Source organism: Coptis chinensis, chromosome 4 (genome assembly GCF_015680905.1).
Source record: "Coptis chinensis isolate HL-2020 chromosome 4, ASM1568090v1, whole genome shotgun sequence".
Taxonomy (NCBI): domain Eukaryota; kingdom Viridiplantae; phylum Streptophyta; class Magnoliopsida; order Ranunculales; family Ranunculaceae; genus Coptis; species Coptis chinensis.
In genome coordinates, this window is record NC_141459.1 from 6039363 (window position 1) to 6065221 (window position 25859).

General features: G+C 37.0%; 4 protein-coding genes and 1 non-coding gene across 5 annotated transcripts; 3 read left to right on the forward strand and 2 right to left on the reverse strand.

Moving 5' to 3' along the window:
- Nucleotides 1–1275: 1275 nt before the first annotated feature.
- On the reverse strand, nucleotides 1276–6260 carry LOC147501466 (type IV inositol polyphosphate 5-phosphatase 11-like). The gene is made up of 6 exons (XM_086604315.1): nucleotides 6129–6260; nucleotides 5530–5817; nucleotides 5226–5305; nucleotides 4984–5097; nucleotides 3238–3425; nucleotides 1276–1485 (listed from the first exon to the last, which is right to left on the reverse strand). The coding sequence occupies exons 1-6, from the start codon at nucleotides 6161–6163 to the stop codon at nucleotides 1276–1278; spliced, it is 915 nt and encodes a 304-aa protein (XP_086460441.1). The 5' UTR covers nucleotides 6164–6260.
- Nucleotides 6261–7790: 1530 nt separating this feature from the next.
- LOC147501467 (BTB/POZ domain-containing protein At3g50780-like) lies at nucleotides 7791–12532 on the reverse strand. The gene is given in 3 exon segments (XM_086606524.1): nucleotides 7791–8639; nucleotides 8641–8874; nucleotides 10807–12532. Coding segments are annotated over 3 exon segments (1599 nt in total). The 5' UTR covers nucleotides 11443–12532; the 3' UTR covers nucleotides 7791–7910.
- A 221-nt stretch (nucleotides 12533–12753) lies between these two features.
- On the forward strand, nucleotides 12754–19518 carry LOC147501468 (protein TIC 62, chloroplastic-like). Its single transcript, XM_086606525.1, is given in 17 exon segments — nucleotides 12754–13674; nucleotides 13799–13928; nucleotides 14006–14078; nucleotides 14168–14204; nucleotides 14410–14517; nucleotides 14520–14582; nucleotides 14757–14838; nucleotides 15417–15489; nucleotides 15590–15700; nucleotides 16378–16399; nucleotides 16402–16529; nucleotides 17258–17346; nucleotides 17420–17641; nucleotides 17737–17789; nucleotides 17824–17935; nucleotides 18653–18765; nucleotides 19122–19518. Coding segments are annotated over 17 exon segments (1677 nt in total). The 5' UTR covers nucleotides 12754–13427; the 3' UTR covers nucleotides 19136–19518.
- Nucleotides 19519–20287: 769 nt separating this feature from the next.
- TRNAE-UUC (transfer RNA glutamic acid (anticodon UUC)) lies at nucleotides 20288–20361 on the forward strand. Its single transcript has one exon. It is a non-coding gene; the product is annotated as a tRNA-Glu (tRNA).
- Nucleotides 20362–20372: 11 nt separating this feature from the next.
- LOC147501470 (F-box/FBD/LRR-repeat protein At1g13570-like) lies at nucleotides 20373–25346 on the forward strand. The gene is made up of 4 exons (XM_086603799.1): nucleotides 20373–20739; nucleotides 23752–24614; nucleotides 24703–24858; nucleotides 24960–25346. The coding sequence occupies exons 2-4, from the start codon at nucleotides 23766–23768 to the stop codon at nucleotides 25023–25025; spliced, it is 1071 nt and encodes a 356-aa protein (XP_086459925.1). The 5' UTR covers nucleotides 20373–20739; nucleotides 23752–23765; the 3' UTR covers nucleotides 25026–25346.
- Nucleotides 25347–25859: the final 513 nt, after the last annotated feature.

The window sequence follows — 25859 nt, forward strand, 5'->3', positions numbered from 1 at the left end:
GAGTCGCTTCTTTGCACTCCTTCAGTCTCCTCATTCAACAAAGACGTGGTAGCCATCTCCATGGTAACAATTCCATCCTTGGGCCGCTCCATGTGAAGCGCGCTAATGTCTCCCAACTTTAGGAAGAGAGCCTAATAGAAACAAAGCCTCAACTTCGCCTCCCAAATTGATCTTCATCAAATGCATCCGATTGATGATATCAATACTTCATTAAGATGCTCGGACATTGAAGAACCTTTGGTACTTCGCGGTTCCAAACCTTTAACGACTAGCACTTTGTTTCCACCCGACTTCCTCCTCATAAAAGGTCTTGAAGTTTCTTCCATAGGTATCGTAGTCTCTTAGGCCACATGGTGAAAGACAGCCGCCGCTATCCATTTGCCGAATGTACCCAATAGCTTTTCTCGGCTGCTTTTTCCATTAAATTTTCGTGTCTTTTCCGGTTTTACTCCTCATTCTCAACGGAAGTGCCAAGTCCTCGCGATTATAGCAAGTCTTCCATCTTGGCTTTCCAGATGGTGTAGTTCTTCCTATTCGGACTCATCATGCAGTGTTCACGGAATGGTCCATCTCTACAAGTTATTTAACCTCAAATCTTCTCGCCGGGAATTTGGCCAAACACCTTCGACCAAGATTCGGATAACACCCCTGGCTATTCTAACCAAGGCTCGATACCACTTGTTGGGGATTACACCCAATACCAATCGGTTCCCACTACACGTGATAACTTGTATGAACACACTTCAACTCGGATGAATCTCAAATATCACAAACTACCTATACTAACATACTAACTTCGCTAAACAACTATTAACAATGATAATAATGTAAAAGGATTAAAAAGCAACAAACCACAACACAAAGATTTCACAGGTGGACTTAACGATGCTTTACTTCCACAAACCCGGTTCTTAATAAAATGGGAAGGAAGATTACAATCTCTCTCTTTTCTGATCTCTCTCACCTACTAGATCACTCTTATCTCTTTCTGAGGGTTGTATCTCGTGTAAAGGTTCTCTCTGCTTTTTAGTCCGGATTCCAATCCTTCGACTTGTTTGGTTCTCGTTAGGTTAGGTTTTCCAAAACCTTGATTTTGGTTTTATCTCCAAAACCAAATTCGGCGGAATACCGTAGCAAGGGCCCACGAAATATGCCTGGCCTTGAGGCGCCGCGCACTGGCCCGAAGTCGCTGGCGGGCGTCTGGACAGCGGAAGGCCAAGGGCGCTACCACTTTGGCGCCTCTATGTTACCGAGCTCTGAAGCGCTGCGAGGCGCCTATCGAAAGCTTGCGGGCGCTTCGACTTGAGGCGATACGGGTAATTTGCCCGCTCGGTTTCTCTCATGTGAGGGATAACTCCAACAGTAGTTACTACTTCCAACATTATACTTGTACGTTGGCTTGAATTTTAAATTTCCTTCGCAGTATCCATCAAATATCTGTCCCCTTTCAGCTTCCTGTAGGAGTTGATCTTTACTGGTGAGTTCCTGCGGTTGTCACAAGCAAGGCCCAAAATTTTGATATCGGTTAATATATCGGTGTACCCAAAAACCGAGATATATCGGATATCTCGGTTTTTTTGGTGACCAGTCCAAAGTTTCTAAAATATCAGATATTTCACCGATATATCTTGGATATCTCGCCGATATATCTCGGATATATCGGATATTTCAGAAATTTCAATATTAAGTTATTAACAATTGGTCAAAAAATCAACTGATATATATTGATTATCTCGGAAATATCGATTATATCGGCGATATAAACTTTCATATCGGAAATTGATATATATCCAAAGGAAAAAAGGATTCAATATTAGGTGGATATATATCGGAAATATCGATATCGGTGTACTAATTTATCGAGATATATCGACGAGATATCGGATATCTCTGGCCATATTTTGGGCCATGGTCACAAGGGAAACAGATTAATTAGTTATATGCATTTGTGTTTACGTAAAATTGGGTATAGTTACACATAATCACATAAATTTTTATGTTCAGAGGAAAAATAGCAAACTTTTTTTTTGTTTTTCCTCCATAAAACTGAAATTTGACATCCATCTCAAATTTGAGGCTAACTTTACAATTTTGACCTCTTTTTTATTAGTCTGACTAAAAGCCTTTTTACCAACAAACCAAAAAAACTACTTAACTAAATTCTTACTAAAAAGAGTAGTAGGTTAATCAAAATAACTAAAATTCATCCAAAATCTACAAATTTCCAATTAAAGTGAGATGAATTTAAGAGACCAAAACAATGTGAAAACATCAACTTCAAAACGGAAAAATGTATGTTGATTACAACTAATTTCAATACAAAACTTAACAATTTAAATCATCTCCGATAATTTTGAATATCATCTTTTAAGCTTTGTTTGATGTAATTCAAAATTGAAATTGTGAAAGGAAATGAGTTTTTTATAAGACAATTGTATTATTTGATTGCAAGACATCTTTGAGCAATACACACGCACCTTGCCCTGATGAGTGGCCTCGATTACGACACACACACACCCAATTTAAGACATTTAGATTTTCAGTATTATTTATTTGTGGAAGAAATTAAGAAGTTATAAACGAAAGGGTAAAAAGGAAAATAAAAAGTTTTAAAAACAGTTAATACACCCAAAAGTGACATGTTGTTAAAATTGGAGTAGAATCAAAAGATAATATTGGTCTTTCTCTGACAAAAAGACACTAAAAGAAAGTGTCTAGAGCCCAATTTCTAGTCACTAGAATTCGAAGTTAGCCATCAGAGGAAAATGTACTTTTACCATTTTCATTTTCTGCCAACTAGCATATCTTAACATCCATTTACCATCCGAGGCAAATGTACTCGTTTATAAACTCGAAACCAAGAAGAAAGAATTAGGTAGCAGAAGTGTGCATACGATGAAGCTGTTCAGGGGAGGCCCTGAGGTTGTGGGGGCCCAAGACAAACTCCACATGTGGGGCCTTTATATGTCAAAATTAATCAATTGATTTTGTAAAATTTGCGTGAAAGATGAGTCCAATTACGGGCATTGTAGTGTAACACATTCAGGAAACCAATTGGCTAAGAGTACTGCATGATTGAAATGAGCACAAATACTATTAGTAGAGTTAGTAGTGTCTGTTTTGGTAGGACGGGGCCCAAATTTAGTGTAACAATTTGGGAGCCCCAGACGGTCGCCTGTGCTCAGGGCCGCCCTCACATATCATTATGTATATGTAACTATGAAACAATGAGCTTACCTTATGAAGGTCTCTTTTGATCAAATTTCTGACCGGAAAAGTGTCCATTCCTTGTATTCTGTAGTTGAGATCTCCTAACCATACTGTAATTTGAGAAGGTCTTGCATAAGGGTTCGGATCATTGGAGAACAGCGAGTGTGAAATGTGCCGCAATTGAGCATTCCTTTCTTCCACATGACGTGCATGAGCTGCCAATAAAATGTATTATGTTTCTAATATTCTCTGAAAAGGTGTATGGAAATGCAATCTCTTGTCATAGTCCTAGACTCAATAGTCTGGATATGAATTGTATATAGTAATTATAGAATTGAAACAACCAGTTTCTGAGAGCCAACTTAAATACAATCCCATAGTCCTTCCATTGTTTCATCTTTTCATTGAATACTTCATATCTGGGTGGAACTGGATTTGCATACCGATCCGCTCAGGTTTGAACCCAACAGTAAGAGCAATGCGGCATGCCGAACAAAATGAAGCCTATTAATTAACTACTTTTGTCTTGTATTGGACAAACATTGTCACTATCATAGCAGCTTGATTGCTCGAGTTTAATTAGATGGATATGATGACTGAGTGTAGGTACTACTTCTTTGCACAAAACATGGGCTAAAGTAGACAAAAAATGCTGATAAATATAGTCATTATGGCAACCAGAAACAGAATTAGGCAATGGCAGGCCTCATTAAAAGAATGTCAGGAAAGAAATGTATTCCAATATAAACCTTGATATATACACAGACTAACAGAGGTCTCTTGGTTCGCAGGTATGAAAACTGGGTATCTGGCCAGAGACGGGGCCAGGAATTTGACTTTGGGGTGGCAACTCTTGTGTGTGTGTGTTACGAAAAAAATCTGTGGGTGTGTGTTGGGGGAAGACCTTTGTAGATTCAAACATTTTTTACAACAGTTTAACTAATTCTACTGTATAATAATTGTTTTTCCAAAATTCTGGGGTGGCAGTATCCATTCTTGTGTCTGGGTCATGATCAAAGTTATAGCAAGCAATGACCTAAAGCACAACAGCAACAACAAGAAGAAGAAGCCAAGTGATTCTTGTTCCGGGCACTACTGTTGGGATTGACAGGTTGACTACCATCGTGTATACTTGTTAGTGGCGGAGCCAGGATTTTTTTTAGGGTGGGCAAAATAATAGACAAAAAAATGATTCATTAAAAGAAAAAGACTCAAAATTCATTACACCAAAAACTTGTAAAAAAGACGAACTTCCAAAAATCAAGAAAACAAATTTAGAAAAATCTATTTCCAAAGATATGAACAACAATAATTAAAAAAAGAACTATGTCCAATTTAAGTTGAAGATTTAAGGATTATGATTTGAGATATAGGGTGTACCATTTGAGAATTTAGAATGTAGGAAAGAAGTGCAAATAAGGGAAGAAGATGAACTTGTTGCAAGACTGCAAGAGGAAGGGGTTTTTTGAAAAAAGAAACTGTCCGAAGAAGGTATTTCTTCTTTCTTTTTACTATGAAAAAATGATACGCACACTCTTCAGTTAATACATTTGGGGTAGCAAAGTTTTACACCATATATATTTATTTTTTTAAAAAAAATCTAATCATCATTATACTACTGTTTTTTTCCTGCCAAAGTTCAGGCTCCACGCCCTTGGCTCCGCCACTGCGTTGTTTTGTTTCGAGTAATATCTTTTTCTTTACTGATAATTTATTACATGCATGAAAGTAAAATTAATGTACTAAATAACATATTAGAAGTTTAGAACTAACCTGACAGATGACAACATATGAACACCAAACGGATTCCTTTGAAACTAATGCTGATTGCAACAGCTCCCTTCTTTCGCCTAATAAGTCCTCCCAATCCTCCAGTTGAGTACTTGTCTATTTTTTTATTTATTTTTTCAATCAGATCAAAGATGAACAAAGAGGTTTGAAAAAAAAAAAAAATTAGAGAAGCAAATGGTACTTATTTACCTCAAAATTTGGAGCAGAAATGTAACCGTACTCACCTTTGTTGATCAAGGGATCAAAGTTCTTTGGTCCAAAGACAAATAACTGTAGAGATTGCATGATTGATTCCCCTAGGAGGCTGCCCGATTTCAGAAAGAAAAATAAAAACAAACATTAGAAACAACCACGTACAATCCGCAGTCAAGATTGCTGACAATTCAATAAACTTTCTTCTTAAATTAAACTGAACGTATAATATCAGCATTTTAACAGAGAGACTTATATTCTTCTTTTGTTCGGTTTTTTTTTTTTTTCATTTTGCTTGATTGTTCTGTGTGTGTGTTTCATATAAGGGTGGAGTACCTGTGTGTTTCAACTAGAACTTCCTGCAATAGCTGAGCAATGTTGCATCTCGGAACTTCTTGCAAACCGATGACGAGTAAATCATACTTCTGTTCATCACCGACAAGCTGTGCTAAATCCCGAGACGAAACCTTGCCATTCATGTTCCAAGTCACTATGCAAACACGAAGTACTGAATTCGCTGAAAACTTGCCAGGCTTCTCCACCTCAATCGTTTTTATACCCTCATGAGTTGCATCATCGGTAGTCATGCTGCTAACCACTCTTTGCTCCGATTTATATTTTGTCCTGCAGAGTCATATTCCATTCCAGTTCAGAAAAGGGTTTCTGCCTCTATGCTACAACTTATATATTACTTTTGACACTGACAATGACGGTGATTAGGATGATGAAGACGGTAATTAAAAACCGATAGTGAGGGGAAATATTGCCAGTGCAACCATGAAATACAAAACTACAGCTAGGTCTTGAGCAACAGCACATTCTTGTGTGATTTACAACTATCAAAGAAAACGCTGTGATTGATAGTGCATATGATAACTTCTTTGAACAAGATCATAGACTTGAAAAGAAGCCAAGAAAGAAATGACAAATGATACCTATTACAACAATGAAATATATTGAAGTTTTTCATTATGTTTGTTTGTAACTTTCAAGCTGCAGCAGCTATTTGTCTTTGCAGATGAAGATTGATGTTTTTGGAAAAAGGCAAACTCTTGAGAAAGAAAGATATACTTGTAGATTTTGGAGGGTTTGATTCCTTAAGTAGGGAAACCTTTTACTGATAAAGACATCATATGAAAAGTCAACCTGTTTGAAAATCTCTTTCCCTCTCCCATGTGTTAGGTTGGGCTATTGACTAACTGCTACATAGATGTTCAAGCCAATTTGGAAATGACTCCTCAGTCTCCTTAGATATTTTATTGCTAGCCGCTCTTCCTCTAAATAACTGAAGTAGAATGATATATCTCATCCACTATTCCCACTAATTGGAGCTTAATTCATATAATTTGTGGTTATAGATTAATTTTTGTAAAGCTAACCAAAGATATATCCCTGAAAGACACAAACTCTTTTATAGAAAGACCTTTCCGCATATCCTTGGATGACACAAAACGAAAAATGACTTTTCTCTATATTGACATTTAACTTCCAATAATGTGATATGTCCATCCTTACAATGAAAGATCAATGTCAAAACTCCAATGTTTTATCCATATGAGAACTTTGTAAACCCAAAATTATTGCCTCTAATGCCAACATCACATATCCAAACAAACTTCTCCTTTTCCTATTGAAGCTTTGAATATCAAATGACAGAATGGAACACCACAAAAGTGTTTCCTGTGGTTACAAGTGTCGCGTCGAAAAGGGAAAAGACAAAACTATCAAAGGTTTGCCTCCTCTTCTTGACAAGTTATTCTGGAATTCTGGAATTTTCAAGAAGGTTTGGTGTTTAAATGATTTCGTGTTAATTCAGTAATTAAATTTTTTTTTGTCATTCTTTCACACACAGATCTGACATTGGAAAAATATTGTGAAAAGTTGCTATCAAACATGTGGTAGATTGATTATATGGTTGTGTTCAAACTTCAAACTACGTTGACATACACCCTTCATGCACGATGTTTTGAATATGGATAACAGTCTACTTCAACAAGTCAAAAAACTTAGCACGATCAATGACAAGATACGCAAGACCATTCCAGAAAAACAGATGTGTACAATACTACTTTCCATGATCGACTCCATGAGCAAGTAGTGAATAGTTTTCCAGAATCTTCATTAACTTACCATCTTTAAGTTGAATCAGTGGCATTATTAATTCACCAACTTTCAGTAATACTGGCTTCTCCGAGAATCAAATAGCTGTCTTCATATTGTTAATCTTACTTTTACTAGCTTCTCAGGTTTTAGTTGGTTAATTGTTTCAGATGATTTGATTTGCAGGCTATGCTCAACAGTAGACATGTCAAGAAAATATGTAAAATACACGGGTTCTGTGCTTGAGAGTTATTTTTTTATCCTGATTGTATGCTTCGACTTCGACAAGGTAATCAAGAAAATAAATAGTAAGGTTTTGGGTCTAAGAAGATACACAGATTTCCTCAAGCAACCAGTAACGCAATTTTTTTTAACCTTTTATACACAGGCTTGAAGCATAAAAGATGACTTCATTGCACATTAGTCATTTACTTCCAAACATAGCAATCACAACATAAAAACTGGAAATGCTACAACCTATCCTTTTTCTTCCCCTTATAGCCCAAGGAATATCCTAATAACTCAAGGAAATGCTTATGAGTTATACAACATAGCAGTACCTCTCATCCCACTGTGTCAGTAATAACAAGAATATACTGTCTTTCGGAGAACTGGAACTAGCTAGCCGTCATGCTGTCCGACTGGAGAAGACTTCCCTGCTGCTCTACATGAGGCCTGACAAAAGTTCTCCTCCACCAAACTTCAAATGCTCTTTGAAGATTTGGACAGTTGTCACCTGCCTTCAAGAACTTGCCAAGCCATTCAAGCAGAATACTCTGTTGCTCTTCCAGTGGAAGTGTCAGTATTGTCCGACCAATTCCTTCCTCCACAACCTTTCGATCAAATGATCTGCAACTGTGTTGTAACCAATAGTAGTCATCGATTAATGGCTGTAACCATGTTTCTAACAACAATTGTCGAGTGTCCTTAGATGGAAGTATTTCCCCTCTTCCAATCCCAACAAAGAACCTTGCAGTTATGCAGCTCACAAGGTGGCGAGACACAGTTGGCAGCTTTGGGTGTAAGCTTGCCAGCTCATTCTGGTTAGCCCACATTACTGCAAACTCGTCTGCAGCCTGTCTGTCAGCCAAAATGTCTAGCAACCAGAGGAGGTTATCTGCTTCAAGAGCTATCTGCTTCGCAACAGGACCTCTGCTGTCCATTGATTGATCAATAAACCCAGGTTGCGAAGCTGATTTGAATAGAATCAACAGTGAACCCAAACAGCATTTGCAAGAGTTATATATACTTCCATTGAGAACATCAGCAGAGCTTCCATCACCGAGAGGACTGTTGTTCTCCCTTAAGAGCCTTAATACCAAGGATTTCATCTCTCTCCGCCCCTCGCTCTTCATTGCTCTTGAGAACCAGCTCCATTATGTTGGCAAGTGTGTCGTTCAGGGGATACGATATTTCAGAAGTTATTCGTTTTAATACCGGAGTGACTCCAGTATTATCACTCCTTACCCGTAGGACGGACGAGACCACCTTTTCTTCTTCCTCTTCACCAACCCATGGAACTGCTTCCAAGTATTCCAGACATGACTCAATGCATCTCTGGAAGCCAAGTAATTCAGAGATCTGCAGATCATTTTATTCACAAATGGATTAAAAGAATTTTCATATGATTTCAAATTTCTATTGCTAAACAATAAAAACTATTCCTTCAAGAAAGATCACTCGACACTACAATCAAAAGAAACAGAAGAGACCCATTTATTTGCCTGAGAAAGTTATTAAGCTCTAATCTGTATATCTGAGTGTTCTCATTTTTCCGAACGGGAAGTGAACTTGTATAAAGGTTGTAACTGTGTCACACAAGAGTCTAAAAATACTCGAAAGCACTACCAAGAGCTGACAATTTCTTTCTTCCAAATCATGTAATTTGATAACAAATATATTACTGGGCTTGAGAAGATGGCCTTTCTTGGTTTGTTTTTAGTTATTATATTTTTTTCCCTTTTCATTAAGAAAGTGCAACTCAAATGGTTAGCAAACTATGAAGCAACTAGCAGAGTAACCCTCTCATCTTCCAATTTCTAGTTTCACACTCAATCAACATACCCTAAGCCCTAATGATCCACGAGTAACAAATTCTGAACCCCAGAATGCCTAGCCTATTCCAATCAACACAACTGAAATTGATCTGTGCATGAGCAGTTAAATGGATTTCATATTAAAACGAACAATCATCAACCCACAATTCTTAATTCTCAGTTAGAACACCAACACAGAGAGCGGAGGACTACAGAAACTAACAAATCACAACCACTAAATAGAGGAACTTTATCAAGTATACTTCCTTGGAAGAGTGCCACCATCACTCAATCATGAACCCATGAATAAATCAAAAGTGTGGTAAGAACTATGTGCAGTATTCATGTAGTAGTAGCACACTTTACACCATTGCCTACTGTTTAGGGTTGGGATTGAAGGACTCCATATAATTTTTTTAAGAGACAACAAAAATCCCAGAGTGTATCCATTGCTTTATTAGATCGTGCCCATTCTCTCAATCATATGCTTTTAAAAAAGGTAGAAAGTGAACACATTCAAATCACTGAATGTATGCCATGTACACTTTCAGATTCAGTGTGTGCCCATGCCATTACCTGCTACGATCTTGTAAGTTAATGATGCTTTGATATGTGTGGAAAGTCGAAGCTATCCAAATTCTTTTTAGTTACTATTTGCATCATTAATAGTTTTAGAATTACTACTGTATGAAAATATAGTGTAGCATTGTTAATAATTCTTTTGTTACTATAACAATAACTCAGTTATATACTTATATCCATCAATACTTGCAATTTGAGTAAGTATCTTGACCAAATTCATATGTTACTGCCTCGAATTGGAAATTATGTACTACTATTTTGTCGGACATGAAAAAGTTCTTAATTCTGGGAAAATGTTTCCGTCCAATAAAGAAACTAAGAAACACTATAGTAATGCTCAAACGTTTGTCAATGCCGAGGCTTGAAAGGGTCACAGAGGATTAGACTACTTAACTTTCAACAAAAAAATGGTATAGACACAAGAAAAGATGGTATAGACACATGCACTTACGTAGATATCAAACTAATAGAAGACAACAAGTGAATATAACAAAAAGTAGAAAACACTCATATGTAAACTTTCTAGAGAGATAATGCATTAACTAAGTAACCATGGTGTATCCATAATAGGAACCTTTAAAAGCAATTGGATATAGCTATGCTGCATGTGCTTCTCCAAACGGTGCTAATTTGTGTGGGACAGTTATTGAACACCAACACCCCCTTCCCCCCTACACCTTCAGGAAAACTCATATTCTGTCATATAATTTAAAAAAAAAAAAAACTATATTGAGATGGTTACAAGATGAACTTTTTTCTTGATAATTGAATCAACATTGATCAGTTGCAGTTAAAAAATTGTAGTATACATACCACAAAGTCCTATTATAATTTTTTCCCTATCAAGTATGAATGGAAACAACAACGGCAGAATTATAATGAAGGTATAAAATACCTTGAGGACACGGAGTACCCTAGGAACACTCTGCTTAATCAGCCTCTGCTTCATTTCTTTGCAATACATCAATCCTACAGTGTCAAGATAAATTTCCACGTCTTCACAATCACCAATTTGAAGGCAGGACAACGGAGGCTCTTGCTGAGATAGCTTATTGGCGAAAAAACTGCTATTTTCAATAAGCACAGTCCTGTGAACACTCATCTTCACAGAAAATCCTTGCTTCCCAGTAAGAAAAAGCTTTAAATCACTGGTTCCAGGATCACCAAACACAATCGAGACCTTCTGCCGTGTACTATCATTGTTTGGCTTTGGCGTTCTCTCGGCTACCACAGATGGACTAACACTAGAAGTATCTGAGCTTAAATTTTTTTGATCATCAGAAACTAATCTTGACCTCGACGAATTAGGAGCTAGTTTTCTCTCATTTTGGGAATTCTGCTTCTTTTGCATAGATATTTTTGGAGGTGGGGATGAAGATCTAGACTTGTTTGGGAGATTTTGAGCTTTGAGTGCCTTTTGAAACATGACGGGCGAAGGACAGCACCAAAATCCTTCTGGTGTTACAGCAATTGGAACATTTCTGATCTTTGTATGACCTTGATCTACTCTTGAAACTTTAGTTTCAGCCATAAATACAAAAGTGCCGATGATTCGCAAACTAGATCATTCACCAAATCACTTAAACAACATCAAGAACCATGATCAATTTTCCAAAATTTTCTCAATTCATGAATTGGTTTCCTTCGAAAGTCACAGAACTTCAAAGTGCTGCCAGAAAATCATCAAGTGCATAACAACAGTCAACACTGATTACTCTTTCTCTACAAACAATTGCAAACTACATACCAAAACATAGTTTACACTTCACCATCCACTACAATTCAAGTCCATTACCCAAAAAGTGAATATCAACCAAAAGATCCAAACTTTGAGTCAAATGGGCATCTCAGAAAACCTCATAAATAGCATTCTTACCCAAAAAAACAGTGATACTAGACTACCCAACATCCAACTCCAAAAGGAATTTCAACAAACTACCAATTACAACAAACTAGAAACAAGAATTTCCACTTGTACAACAACTTCAACTACAAAATGGTGTTTCTTAAATAATAAAAAAACACACTTACCAAGCTATACCATAACTAGCATTTGCTTCAAAATCTCTTAAGCCCCTTCTCTTTAAATTTACCAAATGAGTGTCTTTATAATGATTGTATCAAACTTGGATGTTAAGCATCAAGGAAACCAAATATAGAAACGTTCAGAGAGAGAGATGATTGAGTGTTGTTAAGTGAGTTTTGAAGTCTAGTGAAGTTAGAGAACCAAGGAGGGAGAGAGAGAGTGTGAGTAAAGGGTGTTGCTTTATTACCAGCTTGGAATGTTTGTTTGCTTTTTTATTATGGAGTGTGATGAGCTGAGCATCACTGCAAATATTCTTTTATGATCATCATCCTCAACCATCACTGTTCAAATTACCACGCTTGTATTCTTTTTCATCTTTATGGTTTCTAGTGTGATTCTTCTTCTTGGCTGCTTTTTCAGTACCGTTGGAAGGTTTTCTATACCAAAAAAAAAAAAAAAATCTATCAGTGTCAGTGTGTCACGAGATGACTCTTTGAAAATTGGGACTAATCTACAGACTACAGGAGAATCTACGTAGATAATTTACTCGACTTATTTCACATGTCACTGTGTCAGAATCAGTGTTGATTGTTCGTGGTGTTCCTGATAAGTTATTTCGCACTATAGATTGGACAATTGAAAAGTTGATTTTTTGGGATGATATAGTGTAATCCACCGAGGAATTTTCCAGTGATTCTAGTTGATGTGTCACCCCACCACAAGTTGTTATTAAATCACGATAAATTCTTTCGTACAAATATAACACCATACAAAGATATTTTCTGTTTGCTTTATAAATAGAGTTGGTCGTCTACTTTGTGGGTGGTTTCTTTTTTTGATAATTTATATTGACATGAATATATGCTCTTGTCTGGTATAGACGTATAGTGACTTCTTACGGTTGTGGTCTTCTAGAACATCGGCCAAGGTTGGTTTAACAATACATTACAGTTCGAATTTCAAAGTTCAAACAAATGATATGGTAAGATCGTGAGACACAAATTATTGGGTGGTCCTTAAGATAAGTGTACTGTGTATTTTAAGGGTAGGGACACAGCAATGGAGAATCACAAGAGTACTATTTTGCAATAGTAGAAGGATAACATAATCTTGGCACAAGAACAAATAAAACTTGATATGTTGGGTAGCTTTGGTTACTTTTTGACTTTGCTTTGCATCATTGTTCCCTATGGAATGGGGCAAGTCTCTCAATAATGGAGCTTAAAATGATTCTTTCAGGACAAAGTGAAGAACATTACTTAGAAAGAAAGATAAAGTGTAAAAGGAAAAGCAGATAACCTCTGTTCCAGAGTGGAAGTGTCTCTCAATTCTGTCTCCTAGTCGGCTAGTATAATTTTGATCATTGAACATGGACTTTAATTTAACGGGCCAGAACGTACCAAAAACTGAAAAGACCCGGCCCAACCAAGCCCAAATTGCATGAAGAATGAAGATGTGGCATTGTGGGACCCATCATATCTAAAACACAGATGAACCAAACAATTTACACACACACACGAAAAAAAAAGTCACATTCCCTACTAGCAATGGAGCTCTTACTACAACCTTGTCCATTAACTAGTCTACCATCTTCTTCTTCATCATTATCAAGGAAACTTTTAAAGGCAAAGCATACATTCCTCACTGCCCAGAAACTCACATTCATCTCTAATAATAAGAGTTATTACCCAAGTGCTAGAAAGCTGGAAGTATCTCATTTTAGAGCTCAAGCTTCAGGTATGAAACTTACCTGGAATATAATATGAATTTTTATTTTTTGTTGACATTGCTATATCCAAGACGAACTAAAAATCTTTAGTTTCTGAGACATTTTGGCTCCTTCTTTTAATTTGTGCCGCAGAATCTGCACAAGCTAGCGCGAAATCTATTTCCGTAACAACAGATGCCATCAACCAGGACATTGGCTCAAAAGATGAAAATCTTGTGTTTGTTGCAGGCGCAACGGGCAAAGTTGGTTCACGCACTGTGAGGTTGTTAGACTGTTCTTTTCCATCATATGAATGTTAATAGTGAAATGTCTGTGCCTAAATATTAAAATTCTGAACAGGGAGCTTCTAAAACTTGGTTTCCGAGTTAGAGCAGGCGTGAGGAGTGCTCAAAGAGCAGAAACTCTGGTGCAAGTATGTTCTTCATAAGTAGTTATGTTCCTCTACCAATTAGTCATGAAAGAATGTCAAGACATATGAAACAAAATTTCATTTGTTTGCAGAGTGTTAAACAATTGAATATTAGTGATGGAGCTTCAGGTATGAGAACTCAGGCAAAGCATTTTTTTTTTTAATCTTTTTGTTTTATTTTAGTGACAAAGATAGAATTTTACATGCATAGTTTCTCTTTATCTTTGTTTCTGTAATACAACTGAACAAAAGAGCAGTATGGATGTTAAACATTTTCTGGTAATGTAATGTCTTCACAGTTCTAGTAACAGATAATATTTGGTCTTTAGCCCAGCTGTAGAGAAGCTTGAAATAGTAGAATGTGACTTGGAGCAAGATAGGATCGAACCAGCAATTGCCAATGCATCTGTTGTAGTATGCTGTATAGGTGCCAGTGAAAAAGAGGTTTTGATGTCACTGGACCATACAGAATCGATTATCAAGCTACTAAGAACCTTATTGATGCAGGTAATTCATTTCAGGACTACTGAATCCTATTGTTGTTATCATGATACCTGCCCTTTTCACTGTTTAAGTGCTGTTTGATTTGCTCCACCCATGTTTGTATTGAGAAGCCTGGCATTATAGGCAATGAAAAAGTTAATCCCTGTACAATAATGCATAGTGCTTATAACTTTGCAGCAACTGTAGCTGGAGTTGATCATTTCATTTTGCTGACTTCCTTGGGAACAAACAAGATTGGATTTCCTGCAGCTATTCTAAAGTAAGTAATGGGCTACTTCATCAATTTTGTAAAAAAAAAAGTACTTTGATCATTTAACTTCTTCTCTCTCCATCATATACTCTTTAAGAGAATTGGCATTTTTGGATAGGTGGATCGTTAAACCTCTCCTATCCAATGAGATTGCAGGTTTCTTCGGAGTTCTTATCCCGATTCTTTCAAAATTTTCATACAAAATGATAATGCAGGCTTCCTCCTGGTGCCTATCCCTGTCTGTTCTCTCAAATTCATATGATATATAAAATCTCATCCTTGCACTTTTAAGCCCCCTAAACCTCTCAAGGCCCATCATTCGGATTGTTCTTTTTATTTTTTGTTTTTAGGTCAGTTGTCCTCCTATTATCATTTAACTCTCAAAATTCATGCGTAATGATCTTTACGTTCATTGTATTTCTCATAGAAATTTACGAACAGACTTGTTTTTTTCTGAACAATATTGTGCATGTTTTTGTATTGCTATTTAAATAGCTCAGCCTTCGACAAAGGTGCTCTAAGCTAGTGCATTAGTTAATATTTCTTTAGTGCTATATATTTACCTACTTGTACTGCTGCTTGCGAAGTTTGTTTTGGGGGGTGCTCATATGGAAAAGAAAGGCAGAAGAAGCACTGATAGCCAGTGGTCTTCCTTACACTGTGAGTGCTTGTTCACATAATGTAGTAGATGTATGAGTGTGCACTTTAACTTCAATCTGATTGGACTCGCTTTTTGATTAACATATTTGCTGGTTCTCAGATAGTGAGGCCTGGTGGAATGGAACGGCCTACTGATGCTTACAAGGAAACACATAATGTTTCCCTTTCCAAGGAAGATACTTTATTTGGTGGCCAAGTGTCAAATCTACAGGTATTACATTGTCTATGTCATGTATTCTTAATTATTTTCTGGGCTTCCTTCATTAAAGATGCAATGGTGCATGTCATATTACGCCCCTTTCTCGGCAATGCCTTCAGCTCTTATTCTGAAAGTTGAGATTCCAAAAGAATTTTATGGGAGGGTCAGGACAAACATTAGGTTGTATTGATCAGTTCAATGGACTTACGTATATATTGGGTGAAATACTTGATCTTTTAACGTCTCTGTCTCTCTCTGGTAATTAATGTTATGTCAGAGGGAAGAAAAATGAATTTTGATATCCATGGCTCCTAAGTACTATCCAGTTCCATAAATTCAATAAATGCTGCAAAAATCTACTGTGTTTTTCTCTTATTAGTTACTCATCAATTATGATTGAGTTCACAATTATAAAAGTTAGAAAAAAAAAAAAAATGAAAAATGAAAAATGTGATAGTGTTAGCCTGCTATGGCAGCGAAGTTATTAGCATTTTTATTTTTTCACTGGGTTCATTTATTACTCTAAAAAATTAACAAAAATCTAGTGAGTCTATCTTTATTCCTCAGCTAAATTGGCAATCCTGTCATTGGGACCGCATGGTCACACTGCAAAACCCAATGATCCGTTAATATAATGATGTTCTTGATGGGAGTGGGTTGAATACTGAATCTCATTCATTGTGTTTCAGGTTGCCGAACTCATGGCATTCATGACAAAAACCGAGACCTTTCTTACTGTAAGGTGGTGGAAGTAATTGCAGAAACAACAGCACCATTAAGTCCATTTGGAGAGCTTCTTTCCAAAATACCATCTCAATGGGTGGATCGCTCCTCAGTGAAGGTAGTCTCTTCATGCTCACGGCTCACCTATAACCATCTGTATATCTTTTTGTGCTTCCTTTATTTGTAAATGCCAAATGGCTGATTCTCACATCAGATTCCATGAAAGTAGTGTTGGTGGAGAACTTTTTCCAAGATCATCACAATTATGTTACTCATGATTATTGTTATTATAATATTAGATTTATTCTTCGGAAGAAATAGAACTAGTCATTTTCCAATTGAAAATCATTTAGAGTGATGAGTGCACATGAGGGGAGATTTCATAACATGTAATTGTCGTGAGGTGTCACTTGGCTGAGGATTTGAGAAGAAAGAGTGACCTGTTGCATTATAGGTTTTAGTGTGAAAGGCATAGGGGAATTTTGGAATGTTTTTTTGGGATGTGAAGTTTTCATTGTAATGCTAAGCATGTCATCGGCAGGACACCAAGTGTTGATAGAGTGAACTTTGTCAAAGGAACGTCGACTAATCATGGGGACTTAGTTAAATGGTCTTACTTTTAAGAGTGCCAAAGGCAGGAACAACAACTTGGATATCAAAAAAAAAAAAGAGGAAAATTAGAAAGTTCAGTAATGCTCAATATTGAACCTGTTTTCGGATTCTGGTACAGAAAACTGAAGGAAAGAAAAGCTCAATTATGAATATTATTGATTACATGTTTACATTGTTTTTGTTTTTAATTATGAAGCACACACTGCAAGTGGGACTTACCCTGCTTCACTGCAGAGTATTGTTCCTACAACCACAAGCTCTGTTGTTAAGAAGGGGGCCACCCAAACAAAAAAGAGGATTATGACGCCATCTCCCTATATTCTGTGAGCCACCCAACTTATGTTGCCTCCCATGCACTGCATTTTTCCTCATTCTCATGCAATATATGTTTCTTAGATATGTAGATTTGAAACCACCAACAACTCCTACTTCCATCCCAAGCATTTCTCAGACTACTATAAAAGATACAAGTGATAAGGTGGCTGAGTCAAAGCCCATCCCTTCTTATACTCAGGACAGCTCGATAAAAGAGGAAGAAGTAAAGCCTGTCTCTTCTTTTGCTGAGGACAGCTCGATAAAAGAAATAAAGAAATTGAAGCCTCTCTCACCTTATAGCGTGTAAGAACATTTAATTCACGACGTCCTTAGTATTTTTTTCCCCTTAAATAATTAAATCTCATTTTCTCTGAACTGATAGAATTGATTATCTTCAGATATGATGATCTAAAACCACCCACGTCACCCTCTCCAACAGCACCTACCCCTGGTACAAGCGGACATGTAATTGTCATTACAAGCAGTATCAGAGCCCGCTATTGCAGCTAGTCAGATTGATGTTTCAGCCTTAACCACCGAGGCAAGATCATCCACTGTAAAATTGCATGACACAAGGCCTCTTTCTCCTTATTTTGTGTAAGAGTTCATCTATATCTGTCCTGACTATTTATAGTAATGAAATGGTGTCTTTGTAATCTAAGATAATTTCTTTCAGTTATGAGGATTTGAAACCACCAACTTCTCCAACCCCAACCTTTAGTGCTCCCAGAAGAGGATTTGTTGTTGCTGCACAACCAACGAATGAAGCTGTGCCCTCATCTGAATATAGCAATATAACAGGAGAAACACCTACCAAGGTGTTGGCTGAAGTTCAACTCGAAAACAAGTTATCTTTCACCATATCCTGTGTAAGTCTTTAGTAATTACTCATTACTTTACTTATTATTGTCATTTTTTGCAGCGTTATAACCCTTTTCGTGGTACAATTTTTTTTATACTTACTTGTTTTGTTACTTACCCACATGCAAATCATTCTCAACGTTTGAATGCCAACATTTTATGATGATTTCATCCTCAATTTCGTACCTTTCTTTGTGAATTTTATCTAAATGTTAATTGCATTTTTCTTGTTTCTGGATTTAAAATGATTTGTTCTAGTTGTTATAGTCTCGGCTCATAATGGACATGGCTGTCTAAGCAACTTTTGATCATCAGACTAGGTCAAGATTTTGTAAATTACGGGTTTCCTATTGACCCTTTTCAGCTTCATACTATGCACTGTTTACATCCTAAGTGAATGAATCTGGTGCAAGCATCTTCTTTTGGAGTCTTTTTTTAAACGAATGTTTTCAGATATGATGATTTGAAGCCTCCCACTTCTCCATCCCCTTATGCGCCAAAGGTTTCACCCCTCTCAACATCTACTACAGAAGCTGGATCCCTGTCATCTCCCAAGCAAGACACAGGTATAGCCGAACCTCCAACGTCTGATAAACTGGTGGAGACAAAGCACATAACTGAATCAAAACCAAGGCCTCTTTCACCTTTCACAATGTGAAAAGTTCTTCTTTATCTGCTGTAGTTATTGTTACTAGAGACTAAAGTGTCCTTTATATAAGCAATATTCAAGGTTAACTAATCTTGGATATGATAAGCTTTGATCAAGAGAACTCATTCCTACAAGCTTTAAAATGAGAATTACTTTTACTCATTCAGATGGAATGACATTATTCCATCTACAATACCTAGTTGGAGTTGTTTACATATATGCCATTGTGGGACAATATTTATGCTATATTTGTATTTTATCTTCTTTTAACAGGTACGAGGACTTAAAACGCCCATGCTCTCCAGTTCCGTCTCCAAAGCAGTGCTAAAAAGACCTTTTGTTGATCCATTGAGGTATGAAGCATCTCGAAAGTCCGTTTAAACGGGTTTTTGGTACCTGTTTATGTGTTTAAAGGCCTTGACATCGCTTTAAATGTTGCCCTGGGATTGCTTAGGTAAAACATGACAGCAAAAACCATTTTGTTAACTTGTATCAGCTCCTTCAGACTTTATTATAACAGCATCAGGCTTTCATAGGATTTTCGGCTGAAGAAGAGAGTCCGAATTTTTATTGTTCTTGTTGTACTCTTTACTGGTATTTAGTATATTGGAAATGGAATGGTGAATTTTGTTATACTGGCTTTTATATAAAGCGTAAGAGATACTTTCAATTTCACGGTTGCATATGAACTTTTTGTTTCTTGTTCTCCTCTTTTGTCTACCTCCCTTGTGCATCTTGCCATCCTTTTTCCAGTCATGGAAAATGATTGAAATCCAAATGGATGGATTATGGAAGTAAAGTATCATCGTATAAGTGTCACCCTCGATTTACACCTTTGTAGTCCTATAAAGTTATAATACCTTCAACATTTGCATTTCTTCCAATACCGGATATTGCATTTCGCCATTACCAAACACTCCCGCAATGTTGTGAAGTCAAGAGGAAAGTATGACTAGGGCGGTAGTGTGCGTTAGCAACATCAAGTGAAATGCTAAATTTGTCGTTTATAAAATAAAATTGCATTTTGCAATTTGCAATTTGCACCACACTTTGGCAAAAGCAGCCCTTATGGCATAAATTACAGTGTTGGATGAAAAAATAAATAATATAAAGTATCATTGCTCTCGTGCTTTTGGCTGTTGACAGTGATGGATATGGGGGAGGGAGGGGGCAAAATTTTGTAAAAACAATTATTATGCACTAGAATGAGTTAAAATGCATAGATTCAAACATTTCTTAGACCATATATTTATAATATTCTTTGCTCCGTTCCGGGCTGAGTGGCTGTTGAAGTTGGAGATTACCTCGTGAATCGAAAAAAATACAATAACAATCCACGGTCCTTGGTATTCTGCCTTGTCATCTACTCCCAAGTAACAAGGAAATAGTAGGGGCTGATATTTATTACTCATAGATTGCTATCCTTCTCATATCACAAATCCATTGTAGTCCAGCCCGGTCAGGATACCTGGCTTTCACCCAGGCGACCCGGGTTCAAATCCCGGCAATGGAATTTCCTTGTTCTTTTTTATTATTTGAGGGTAATGGACAGGTTTACGTCAGCTTCAAAAAATTGTTGACGTATGTGAGTGAGTATGTCCAACCAAATTATCTGGGCCCCTCTTCCTGTTTGCCTACATTAGTTCATTAGTTCTGCCCTACCAGTGTTAGTGCTCGCTGAGTCACATGAGACTTGAGAGTAACACTTGCTGCTCCAGAGCTCCAGTCAAGTTAATTGGGAGTTTGGGTGTGTTAATATCTTTGTATTTAACACTTGCAATCTTACTTCAAATGCATTGCTTCGAGTTTATCCGGGGAACATCACCAGTTTTAGGTGTTCATTTGGTTTTCCATCACAAAAAAAACATCCTTGCATAAGTTGCATTGCTTTGTGAGTTTTTATTCCCTCTAAATTATTTTGTAATCCTTTAGTGTTTGTACTTTTAATATTTTGTATATGTTCTACTTTATAGTGGTAATAAATTTTGGAACTTAGTTACTACTTGTTTCAGTTTTAGAAATCTAATTACTAGTTGTCTAGTTGTTAATATGATGTCGTACACTTGTACTTGTTTCATGGTACTGTTAACTCTCAGAAGGTGTTGCACTTAGTAGAAACAATGACCAACGTTAAGGAAATGGACATATGGATATCTCTTAATACATCTTGCAAAGAAGGACCTACGCAATGAACCGAGGGTTTGTTTTCTGTGTGGAGATGATTTTTTTTACCATGGAGATCATCCCCATGCATGAAAAATTAGCTTATTTTAAGATGTCTAACTTGATGGTACAAAGCGCTGGTGGTTCTTGCAACCCTCCTTTGACGAAGTTGAAAATTTTCGATTGAGATGATTTTTTTGGGAATGAAAGCCATGATTAAGAGATCATATATATCCACAAAAAATAGTGCTAACTTCTTCGTTTAGTATTTAGGGGCTATTTGTTTTTTTGGGTTAATTTATAAGAGGGTCTTATAAGACTATGTGTTATAAAAGGATCTTCTAAGATGGTTTTATAAAGTGGTTTATTTTTCATTTTAAGTTCATCTTATAATCACTTGTAAAAATAGAAAAAACAAATACATGACATCTTATAGATGGTTATTTGACAAATATAACCATGTTTCACATCACATTTAACTTGAATAGATTAATTTGAAACAAGTGTATAATTTGATTTTCGGTTTCAAATCAATTTTGATAATTAGAATATCGATTTTAGCAAACTACCTTAATTGGCGGCGGTGGTGGTAGTGGTCTTAATAGCACTGTGGTGGTAGTAGTGGAGGTGATGATATTGGTCTTAATAGCACGGTGGTAGTGGTGGTAGTAGAAGTGGTGGATGTCTTAATAGCACGGTAGTGGTGATGATGATAGTCTTAATAATACGGTGGTAGCGGTGGTGGTGGTGGTAGTGGAGGTGATGATATTGGTCTTAATATCACAGTGGTAGTGATGGTGGTGGTGGTGGTGGTGGTAATAGTCTTAATAGTACGGTCGTAGTGGCGGTGGTGATAATAATGGTGGTGGTAGTGGCGGCAGTGGTGGTGGTAGTTTTAATAGTTTGGTGGTGGTGGTGGTGGTAGCCGGTGGTGGCTAGGACAATAAAGTTATTTGGAGAAGAAGATAATGAAAAGGGAATAAGAGATAAATGAGGCTATGGGTATATAGACGGGGTGTTTGAGTCATTTTTCAAGTTATAAAATTTATAGAATTGAAGTAGATCCAATTTTGGTACTTGTAGAATTGGAGTCTCTTATAAGACATTTCTAGTAGAATGCCTCTTATAAGAGGCAAAAAACAAACCAAAAAAATGTCCAAAATCATTGGGCCACATCTTATAAGAGGTTATAAGACCTCAAGGTCTTATAAGAGGCAAAAACAAATGACCCCTTTTTAGTTTCCTACTTTGCAAGTAGGGATGTAAATGGGCTTGGTCCAGGGTGGGTTTGCCTTCCCCATCCCCATTCTGGATTTCAATGTCATTCTCCATCCCCACTTGAGAGGGGGGGATTCTCCATACCTGCCCCACCTAGGTACCAGATTTCTCATACCCGCTCCACTCCCTATTAACCAGTTTAGGGTGTGTTTGTTATGATGGAAACACTATGGAAATGAAAGAAAAATAAGAGTGGTCAACTTTTTCCATAGTTTTTAAGGTGCTTGTTTACCTAGGAAAAGAAAATAGTTTTTCTATAGGGAAACAAAATCATAGAAATGGAAAAGATTTTGTGTAATTTAGCTAACCCTTGGAAATTTTGAGGAAAGGAAAGGAAATGGATAGCTAGAGACTCCCTACTAGTACACCCAACAATACAATTATTTATTTCCATAGTTTTTGCAAACAAATATGATATTCATTTATTCAGTTTTTACTTTCATTTTTTCAGTTTACCAAACACATACCATTTTTAGAATTATTTCATTTCTATTCCATTCCATAGTGGACCACTAATTTTATTTCCTTTTCTTTCCATGAGCTAAAACTTAACAAAATCACCCTTAAAAATCCTTATTTATACTCATCTAATTAAAGAGAATTTATGAATTTGGCATTAGCCTAGTGGAAAGATAGTCATGGTTTCAAGAATGAGGTCGTGAGTTTAAATTTTGCTCTTGTAAAATTTTAACAAATATACATAATACATGCATATTATATACACTAAATACTTAAATGGGGCTGGGGCGGATAGAGGACCCTATTTCCTGTACCCGCCCCATCTCCGCTTGGATGGAATCAGGGATTCTTCATACCACCGCCCCATTAAGGTCGGGTCTCCATAGAGCCCCGTCCCATGGGTATTTTTTACATCCATATTTACAAGCGAACTCAAGTGGGACCTAATGGGCTTTCTGCTTTTTTATTTTAGGTTGGGTGTGTTGAAGACTGACTTAAAGTTGATGCAAAAGTTTTTTTTTTTGGATTAAGGAGTATTACCCCCTCCTAAATGAGCCAATTAGGATTCTTCCCAATAGATGAGAAATTAGGGTCCCACACCTACACCCAGACCCTAACCCAAATACACAAAAAAAATTTGACTTTTTTTTTTTTTTTTGTAGTGTGTTAGGGGGGAGGGGGGAGGGAGGGATCAAATGTTTTGATATTAAAGAATTGCGGCAAATGTTTAAGATCAAATGTATTGTGCTCTTGGTTACATTGCGGCAAAGTTTTGGCTTAGTTCACCTCTGTTGTCCTAGTACAACAATATCAGACATGTAACCTCGCTTGACTCTTGCATCACAATCTATCAAGCTAATTTATGCAACCCAATGCATTATATCTGTTAGTGTGTTTTGTCAAACTAAAAGAGTTGCTTCTTGGTAGTTTACGTCGATGTTCTTATACATGCTACAAGATTTTGATATTTGTTTTAATGGTTTCTAATTATTTTTACGAACAGTCCATACACAGGAAATGGTTAGATGTGTTCCAACCCGAAGGGGAGTTTTCTTGCAGAGCTCCGATAGGCTTACAGGTTTACCTACAGAACTCATCAATAATATCCTCACGCTTGTGCCCATAAGGGATGTCGTAAGAACGAGTGCATTATCACGGAATTGGAGGTACAAATGGATGTACATTCCAGAAATAGTATTTGATTCTCGTTCTATCCCACTATTCCCACCTTCAGCCTCACTGCAAGGACAAAGAAACCTTGTGGATTTCGTTACACATGTGCTTTCATTTCACTCTGGAACACTTCAGAAGTTTGGAATGAGTGGTTATTTGGAATCTTCTTGTAATGATGTTGATCGCTGGATACTTCTTTTATCGAGGAAATCCGTAAAAATGATTACCTTAGAATTTCCACAGGGTAACCAGTACAAGGTCCCTTCTGCTCTGTTCTCTATTCAAACATTGGAAGAATTGAAGTTGAAACGTTCCATATTGAAATTGCCGTCTCATACCATAGGTTTCAAAAATTTAGTCGATCTCGATCTTTGGAAAGTAACCCTTACAAATGAGACAATTGCAAGTATTATAGTCGACTGTCCACTGGAAAAGCTTACTCTAATTTATTGTGATGGTTTCTCCTGTCTCAACGTATGTGCCCCAAAGCTTATAATGTTTTTTCTATATAGCCCATGTGGGAGCATCTACTTTGATAATACACCGCAATTAAGAATTGCAAGTATCGAAATGCTGCCGATGATGGTTGGTGGGATTCCGCTTCCAAGGCACCTGGTGACAAGCAGATTGGATGCTCGTCTGACTGGTTTAGTTAATGTTCAAGAGCTTTGTATTTTCAAGAATTTCATGAAGGTAATTGTGTACATATCCTGGACTTAATTTTCGTAACTTGGTTGCTGATAATTATTATAATAGTGCCTTCTATTGATGGAATCTGAAGATCCTGGCTGCTCATATTATACCGGAGAGGTTGTGCTTTACCTATCATATTCTTACCACTATGTTATTGGAGATGAACTTTGAGAGCCTAGTTGAGAATTCTACTGCTCTATGCCTGTTTAGAAGCTCCCCTTGTTTGCTAACATTGCATGTTACGGTGAGTACCAGTTCAGTAGATGATGGTTCTTGCGATAGAGAATTTACTGGAATTTGTGTTAAATTAATGTCCAATTTCTTCCATTATCTTGTATTTTGCAGAGTGATTTTTCTGGACAGCATACCCTTTTTGGGCAATGGTCGTTTTTGGGAATCTATACCACATGAAGAGATCATTTTTGCTCGACTTAACAATCTGGTGTTGAGTGGGTTCATGGGCATGAAGAATGAAGTAAGTTTTGTCCAATTCGTTCTCAGGTGTGCAGTGATGCTTCATACTATTAGAATTACATGGGACGCAACAGTTGAAAAGGGCACTAAAAGAACAGGTACATTGGAGAATATGATGCAGTTCCGAAGGGCATCACCAAGAGCAAGAGTTATATTCTCTGGCTGAAATTGCATTAAGATAAATGGAAAAAATTAGATTAATTTCGTTTTAGATAATAGCTTTCAGCACATTACATTATCTATGTTGCTTTGTTTTTGCGTGGATTGAAGTTCAGGTAAGTTGTAACTAACTAGAAGCTGCCTCTCAGCTGCGTCTAGGAATAGCTCATCATTTCCACTAGCTGCAACCTTATGGTGCATTTCAATAGGTACTAAAAAGCATAAACTCAACGGCAAAAGTGGCTTAAATTTCCTCGTTTGCTTAGTCAATGCAACCTTAGCATAGTAGTAAATGATGGAGTGGTCTAGGATCTTTCATGCGGCACAGGCAGTCTGTAGTTTCAACAACTTATAATGGACATTAGTCTTACTCAACATTGGGCTCATAAGAAATGGGGAGTTAATAGAACATATTTTTCTGGGGGTTGTTGAGGAATACTGCATGTCTATGTTCACCGGAATACCGGATTAGAGCGTACCTGTGGCTGTGACACTTAGTAGTTTTGAGATCAGCAAGGTGTTGGAGTTATCCCTCGCATGAGAAGAAAAGGAGTTCAGCCTGCATGGAGAAGGCCCTGGCCTTCGACTTGGTTTGCCCAAGGCATGCCCGCC